Genomic DNA, 8,660 nt, shown 5'->3' with positions numbered 1-8,660 from the left:
TCCAGCTGCTCCCCCGGGCCCCCGTACCGTTGGTGGTGCCCCCGCCTACACCGTCCGCCGGCTCCTGGACTCCCGTAGGGTACGCAGGGTCCTCCAGTATCTGGTGGACTGGGAGGGGTACGGGCCGGAGAAGCGGTCCTGGGTACCGGCTCGCCACATCTTGGACCCGGAACTGGTCAGGGCTTTTCGGCGGGACCGTGTGGCGGGTTTAGGGCCGTCGGGTGCCGCCCCTCGAGGGGGGGGTCCTGTAAGGGCTGGTGGCCAACGGGGGCGTCCCCCGGGGCATCGGAGGGTGCGCAAGGCCAGCGCCGAGGGTTGATTGGCTAATTACCAACACCTGCTTTGAGCTCTTTAAAAGCAACGGCAACCAACCACTCGGCGCTGGATCTTTGAAGCTCGTGAGAGCGAATCTATGCCCGTTTTTCGAGCGAGCCTCGGCTCTTTTTTCTCTTTTCTTCCCTGCTATCCCTTTGGAGAGAGTATTGTTCAGCACACGCTGGCATACTCCTCCCGCATAAGTATCTTCCTCTATCCCTTTCCTCTCCCTCTCGAGTCTGGTGGAGCTGTGTGCTCTCTCCTGTGTGTGTGCGTGTGTGTAGCAGCCGCAAGGCGCGGATTGCTCACCTCTCTTTTCCCCCCGCTGTTCCTCCCCTCTGGTGGAACAGCATATAATCCACAAACTCCTTAGTTAAGTTTCGTTTCCTTTGGAAGCTCTTTTGTTCTTCACCTCGTCTTATAAGAGGTAGCCGTTAGCTTCCGCGGCGAGTCTTGTTTACATTCTCCCGCACTATTTCACTCACGCTAGGCGTGGCTTTGTTTTGCACCCGTTTTCGTCCTCCGCCCGTTTTCGTTGCTCCGCCCCTTTCGGCGGAGGCTCTAAGGGCGAATAAAGGGGCCGCATCCCAATCCGCTCGCTGGTGCAGCGGTTAGAGCACTGGACTGTGACCGCGACAGCCTGGGTTCGATCCCCGCGTGGAGCGGGGTTTAATAAGGACATATATATATATATATATATATATATATATATATAATTTTATTATTATAATATTATATATCCTATTAATATATATTTATATATATTAATGATTATATATAATTAATTATTATTATTATTATCATTTTTTCCATTTTTCTTGGGTTTACCTGCTTTGAGATCTACTGGTCTGCGACTGGGTCTGCCGATTGTGTGGTTGGAGCTGCTGTTTGTATAGCACTCCACCCCCACCCCCCTTACATTTATATATAATTATTTTAAGCAATTTTTGAGTTGAGTTGTTCTGGTTTGAGCTTACTCACTGGATCAGGCTATCATCATAAATATTCCTGTGCGTTGCTTCTTTCAGCTTTCCGTCAACCCTGACCAATATCCCTGTCCCAGCTGCTGACCTCACAATCCACAGCACAATGCTCCCACCACCATGCTTCACTGTTGGGATGGTATTTGGCAAGTGATGAATAGTGCCTGGTTTTCTCCAGACATGACACCAGAAAGGTTCATCTTGGTTTCATTAGACCATTAAATCTTGTTTCTTGCAGTCTGAGAATCCTTTAGGTTATTTTATGCAAACTTCAGGTGAGCTTTCATGCATCTTTACTAAGGAGAGGTTCTCACATAAAGTCCAGACTGATAGTGCTGTAATGGTTGACCTTCTGGAAGTTTCCAGCTGAAGACTACTGAGTTTGTTGAAGCAGCCAAGAGTCCTCACTGCTCCCAATTTCTTCAATTTAAGTATGATATGGACAAGTTGCTTTTGGAAATAGATAGGTGGTCTTTTTAAACCATGTCCAATCAACACAGCTAATTTTCGAGTGTAAATACATATAGTACAGACATTGGCGTAGGAACCGGGGGGGATGGGTGGGACATGTCCCACCCAATATTAGAAACAGGTGGATATGTCCCCCCCAAAAATGAAATAGTTTCGCTCAGCTCAGTCGTACTGTTAATGAAGAGACCGACCGCTAAGCGCTAGGAAACCAATCACGGTGCGTTTCAGGGAGAAAGTCCCGCCTTTCAGAATAAACAGCCAATCAGCTCGCTGGTCTTGCGAGAAGAGTTAGCGTGCTGGTGGAGGAGAAGCCCCTCCCCCTCGCTGTGAGATTTAGAAGCGGTGTCCAGCATCAGCTGGTGTTGAAGTAAATCTGGATATACGGCGATTTTTCTAAGAGGTAACGGAGCTAACCATGTGACCTGTGTTGAGATTATTTCTGATAGCTGGTTAAAAAGACTCCTCTCCAAATCAAAACACACAGATTAAACCCACCGTGTGATTAATAAACTGCAGCTGTGTTAGTCAGTTATCTTAACTTTGGAATTAGCTAGACAGGGAGTCAAGGCTTAAAAAAACATAAATGTTATGTTCAGCTTGCCCTGATATGCCTGATCAGCTAATCACTATTTCATTTTCAAATTGTGTTTATTCATTTAGGATTGCAGGACTTATTGTAAGCTATAGTAAACTAAAAAAATAGTTAGCTAGAAGCCAGATGTAGTGGATAGCCAGAATTTAGTACAATACTTTATGTTGGTAGTTAAAAGCAGTTTATTAACCCTGATCTCTGCCCTAAAATTGTGTGTTTTCCACCAGATCCAACTGATTAGCTAATAAACAGTCCTTTACTGAGTTTACCTGTTAAAACCCCTTAGCCCCCTATTGAGCATAAATCATTATGTATGTCAGCAGTGTATTAGACACATCATACCTCCACTTACTTTATTAAGTGACTTTAAAGCAGAGTAGGCAGTGGGGATATGCAGTAGAATGTGTAGGAACAGGGTTGAGAAACACTGCTCTAACCTGACTTCTGTTTATTTGTAGTTCACAGTAAGACTAAATCCTGAGTAAATAGAGGGATTCCAGGCGAATCCAAATGTTTTTTTCTTTAGTCTAATATTTATATTAACTTCTGTCAAAAATCTCTATGAAACGTAAAGTTACATTCTTTTTTCAAAAAAGGACACCATCATAAGAAGTGCTTTCAGTAGAAACAATTAAAAGCGCAGATTATAACTGATCAGTTTTTGTCATATATGTATATAATTGAGACATTTCACGCATATTTGTTTAAATGTAATTTGGAGTAACATGGCGGTTGTAAAGTCACCTTTACTTGGATGTAACTAATAATAAACAGAGTACAGAAAAAAGGGATTACTTGTGATTAAAAGTAATTCCTTAAATGTTGTTCTAAGAAACTATGTGGGCTTTGGTGCATATTAGCAAATGTGTCCCCCCCAATATCAAACCCGCTCCTACGCCCTTGAGTACAGAGTGTAAATACAAAAAGTAAGTTTGTACACATCTTAAATTCTCTGTTTTTTCCCATTATTTAAAAACTGCATTGCAGATGAATTCTAAAGTCATCCATGCTATGAAGAAAAACATATGAAATTATTTAGTAAACAATAAAGTGTCAAATACACCAGATTATGTTTTATATTTTGGATTCTTCAAAATAGAACCTCTTACTTAAATGACAGTTTTGCACATCTTGGCTGGATTTTCTCAGTCAGCTTTATGAGGTAGAGTCACCTGGAATGGCTTTCATTTAATGGCTGTGCTGAACTCATCAAGAGTTAATTACTTGAATTTCTTGTCTCTTAATGTGTTTGAGAGCATCAGTTGTAAAGTTGTGAAGAGGTCATTGGGAACCAGCTTTGTAACAAAGAGTAAAATATTTTAAAGGGGTCTGAATACTTTCCGTACAGCAAAAAAGACAAATCATTACAGCGCTTTTGCATAAACTGTACATATTGTGTGTGGTGATTCACTGACCATAACAAATGCTTTTTTTATTATGAGTGAATGTGGTGATATTCTTAGTCAACTATACTCATATAAAGTTAAGTTTATAAAACAAAAGTGAGTTTTTGTAAAGATTGTTAAATATAAAGGAGAGATTAAGGTTTAAGTTTGTAGATTTTCATCATTTGAAAAAAAAAAAAAAAAAACTGCAGCTACACCTATTAATATGTGGTGTTATACATTAAGAACCACTGCCCTGATCAGAGCTGAGGTACAATGTAGTACAATGCAGACGTTGATGTGTTGAGCAATTTTACTCCATTTATTCTTACTTTTGTTCCTGTACAAAAGGCTGCAATACAATCCTTTTCCAAGTATTTTTGCAGTTTAAACTTTGACCTTTTGTTTTGTTAAGATTGCAACAGTGCTCCATTATGACTAGCGGTTTGAATATAATTTTACATTACGATCCTATTCAAACTGTCGTAAACTCACAAACAGCTACAAACTGGGAAAGGGGGGGAAAGGTGTGTTTTTATGCCTAACTTTGACTTAAAAATATTTTTTGCACACCTTCATATATTCCACTACTCCATAAAGAGGCGTCTGTGTAACGGACTCTGAGTATTAGATTTTATTGTCTGTATTAATTATGGTATCCAGATTGCTGGGTTATTACAGTAACAGTGCTGAGGTCTGACAGGGCTGTGTGTGTGTGTGCACACTCCGCTCCAGTGTGCGGCGGTAAAGCATGAAGTCTAAACATTGTGCTCAGAAATAAGGAGGAGCAGCACCAGAGCTGGTTTATGGCGAGCCTGCGCACTTCCCGTCCTCAATCGGTAAATATCTGCACACCGCTAGAGGGAGCCCGCGAGTGAGTCCTCCGTGAATGGAGTAAAACAGTGATAATATACAGCTCTGCAAAGAATTAAGAGATCACTTTAGTTTCTGAATCAGTTTCTCTGATTGTGCTATTTATAGGTATATGTTTGAGTAAAAAGAACATTATTGTTTTATTCTATTAACTATGGGCAACATTTCTCACAAATTCCAAATTAAAATGTTACCATTTAGAGCATTCAATTGCAGAAAAAAGGAAACTGCTGAAATAACTAAAAAGATGCAAAGCTTTCAGACCTCAAACAATGCAATGAAAACACGTTCATATTTATAAAGTTTTAAGAGTTCAGAAATCAGTATCTGGTGGACTAACCCTGGTTTTTAATCACAGTTTTCATACATCTTGGCATGTTCTTCTCCACCTGCTTTTGGATAATTCTATGCCCCTCCTGGTGCACATATTCAAGCAGTTCCAGTTGATTTGTAGCTTGTAATCGTCCATCTCCCATTATATTCCCGAAGTTTTCAATTTGCTAAAATGAAAGATTTTTAAATGGTCTCCTTTTTTTCCAGAGCTGTATTTATAAACTCTGATTTTGCTCAGTTGCTCAATATAAACACATTTATTTTGGACTCTGGAGCGCCCTCTGGTGGTGTGGAAAACTCGGAAGACTCATTTGTGGGTGTTCTCCTGTGTTGAGGGTCTGTGGCAGTAGCAGGCTGTCAGTAGCTGTGGTCGGTAATTTCAGGCGCGTGTGTGTAATGAAAGACTGAGAGTATGAGCTGAAGCTAACTGTTCTCAGGAGTTAAACACGCGCTGCGGATCCTGAGCTGGCTGAAGTTTAAACAGCGAGTCATGACCGGGTAGCTGCTGCAGTGAGACCCCCAGCCCAGTGTTCCTCCCCGCGCTGAGCTGTGTTTATCTCTGTGGCGAGGCAGGGTGCTGGCTATTAATTAGGAGAAATGAGTAAAAGAGAAGGTAATTTCGGTTCATCAATTACATTCTTGTTGCTAGATGTCTACCTGTGTGCGTTGCTTGGATACACACACCTCGGTTAATAATAATAACACAACTGTATTTTTAATCAGGTAACGCAAGCGCCCGGAAACGGAGGCCGGATTCAGATCAGAAAACTGAGGATTTTGTCAGCCAGTCTGCAGTGATTTCAGCCTTCAGAGGTAATTCACCTACACACAGCTTATTAACTAACTAACTAGGTTAATTTACCTAACAAACACCTTAACTTACTAACAAAACTAAAGCTAAGTAAATTACTAATTAACTAACCCACCAACAGTTAACTAACTATATGTAACTAGTTTAAGTAACACACAAACCAAGTTAACTAACTAATCTAACTAACTTACAAACTAATTGAATTGCTAAGTATCTTACTAACATACAAATTAATCTAGTTAACAAAGTAAATTACAAACTAACTAGGTTAAGCAATTAACTTATTAGCTTATTAACTAACCAACCACCCTTACTTTCACGTGGAGTATAAACTGATCTAGTTATGTTAGTGCCTACTGCGCATGTGTGAATCAGACTTTACTTTTCGGATTTGAGCCATTGACAGTATATATTAACTGGACCAAGCCATCCTGCTGATTTCAACGGAGCCAGGTGAGGCCAATCGTGTCACTTCCTGATCGGCTTCAAACAACCGTACTGTTTATAGGAGCTGCACAGAACTATTCACTCCAAAAAGAACACAGTGAGAAAACCTTAATTCCGTCTTAGAATGGGTCTTTTATTGAATGAACAGCAGATAAAGACTATAATTACTGATAGCCAATATCAGTCCACAGATTTACTGAAGAATATTCTTAGTTTGTCTATATAACAAGTATTTAGAAACTCTGTAATGAAAATAATAAGTGTGAAATATAAACATTCTATCTATACATTATAATTCTCATGGTCTATCTTACTTCTAATTACTGCTATCTTACTATCTACAATGTATTATCACTGTTAGTAGTAGTATTATATTATTATATTTGCATAATAAGAGGTTACTTTGACCCTGTTCGACGGCAATCGACTCTGTACCTTTGATTTACAAGGAGCAACTTCTCCAAACATTACAGCACGGTATTTTGGGTCGCGTTTTTTTCACGTCATCGTTAGCATAGTTGCATAAAAACGTTGTTTTCTAAAGCTATGAACAGATTATTAATCTCATGGATCAAATGACAGAAAACCCATTCTTCGAAAAAAAAGAACATGGGCCGTGTCATAATCAAAAACGGCTTGGAAATACCTTTATCATTGGTTCAAAGAACGGTCAAAATGAATGGTCCTCTCATCCCTCAGCAGCACACTTCCGGTGGCACGTTTGGAAGGGAAAAGCTGGGGGCCTGATTTGAGCACAGAGAGCAATGCTTTGTTTACAACCAGCCTGACGATTTGGGGTAATTATTAGCGGCGATAAAAGTCTCATGGTGTCAGAAGAAAAACCATAGTGAGCCGACGAAAAGTTGGACGTGTGTTTGAGGAGACTGGAGAGTGCGTCGTGATGGCGAAGTTTGAATTTTCCAAGCCAGAAGCATGGCCGAACAGAGATTCGCCAGGTACTGCGCCAGGTCCCTGCTTACAGAGGATGAGAAAACAGTGCAGGTAAATGCCTTGATTTCTTCAATAGTAGCAGAGGCGGAGCACATATTTAAGTCATTTATGTTCGAGAGCGAGGGAGATGCCAGTAAATACTCTGTAGTTATGTTCAAATTCGACAAACACTTTATCCAGAGACGCAACATTATATATGAGCGTTTGAAATTTTTACTCAAGAGTTCAACTTCCCGGCGGAAGTGTGGAAACATTTGTTAGGCAGCTGTACGAGCTAGCTGAAAATTGTGGTTTTGGAGCTCAGAAAGATGAGCAGATGTGAGTAACTGGAATTCGTGACAAGCAATGTCACAAAAACTGCAAATGATCCAATACTGCGGACTGCAATTGAAATTGCCAGGCATTGTGAGTTAATAAAAAGCAGAATACAGATGGAGGAAAAGGTGCTGAGCAAGTGAAGGATGTAAGTCATGCACAGTCAGAAAGACAATTTAGCAAAAATAAATATAACAGCGAAAAAAGGAGCATGATCATGGGGGCTGGGAGCAATGTCCTGCAACAAGAAAAAAAGTGCAACAAAACTGGACACTTTGCTGCAGCATGCTATTTAAAGACAGCTGTGCAGGAGATTACTGAGGATGATGAAGACACGATGTTCTTAGGGTCAGTTGAGCTAAAACAAAGCAAAGACTCTTTGTTAATAGAGGATGAGCTACCTTGGCGCACCACTTTAAATTTAAGTTTTATTCAAAATTTATTTAGGCGCCGACACTTAGTAATGACGGAAGCCACGTATAAAACATTAAAGAACAAGCCCAAGCTCTGTGCAGTGAAAAATATGTTAGTGTCCTGGAGGAATTGTGGCCACTAGAGGGCAGTTTTTAGCTAAAAGTAAGGCTCATGTCAGGGGTCAACTACGAAACTGCTGCTTTCGTGAAGTAGTGGTCAAGACTAATTGGGGAAAACCTCCTTAGCAGAACCATGGCAACTAGATTTTGCTTAATTAAACACATTGACGAGATTAGTACATTTAGTGACCTAGGCACCTTAAAGGGATAGTTCGGTATTTTTGACATGAGTCTGTATGGCATCATCATAACCAGTGTCGTGCATCCACACTGACTTACCCCCCACAGCGTCCTGTGAGCCGAGTTCTTGTCCAGTTTAGGTCAAAGCGAAAGTAGTCCGGCATGTTTGCTGGGGTCAGGAAAATAACTCCTTTTTCTTCCCAAAGCAGTACGTGTTCAAAATAGTGATTTATTTACATCACAAAAAACTAACCCTGCAAAAGTCACGCCTCGTAAATCACTTGGGTCCTACTTTTTCTCGTTCCATATCAATGCGCGCAGCGCTGCAACCTGACAGCTAGCCTACGTGTTTGGGTCGCTTTGTTTACTTCTCGCCTCGAGAACATGTCTGACTACGAGAGTGACGAGGAAAACATTGATCACCGCTCAGAGCCACGGGGATATCTTTATGAACCCGAGTATACAGATGTT

At 40.9% G+C, this 8,660-nt stretch overlaps 1 protein-coding gene across 1 annotated transcript in view; it reads left to right on the top strand.

Annotated features, from left to right (window-relative positions):
* The first annotated feature begins 5,279 nt into the window (after window positions 1-5,279).
* Window positions 5,280-8,660, top strand: part of tsnax (translin-associated factor X) — a 28,975-nt gene continuing 25,594 nt past the window's right edge. Inside the window, exons 1-2 of the mRNA XM_022663773.2 lie at window positions 5,280-5,565; window positions 5,676-5,765. Of these exons, the coding sequence (XP_022519494.1) occupies window positions 5,550-5,565; window positions 5,676-5,765 (106 nt within the window). The 5' untranslated portion in view covers window positions 5,280-5,549. The remainder of the gene's footprint in view (window positions 5,566-5,675; window positions 5,766-8,660) is intronic.

The sequence above is a fragment of the Astyanax mexicanus genome, chromosome 7, assembly GCF_023375975.1.
Source record: "Astyanax mexicanus isolate ESR-SI-001 chromosome 7, AstMex3_surface, whole genome shotgun sequence".
Classification (NCBI taxonomy): Eukaryota; Metazoa; Chordata; class Actinopteri; order Characiformes; family Acestrorhamphidae; genus Astyanax; species Astyanax mexicanus.
Note: the sequence above shows the minus strand (reverse complement) of the source record. Positions and strands in the feature narration are given on the sequence as shown.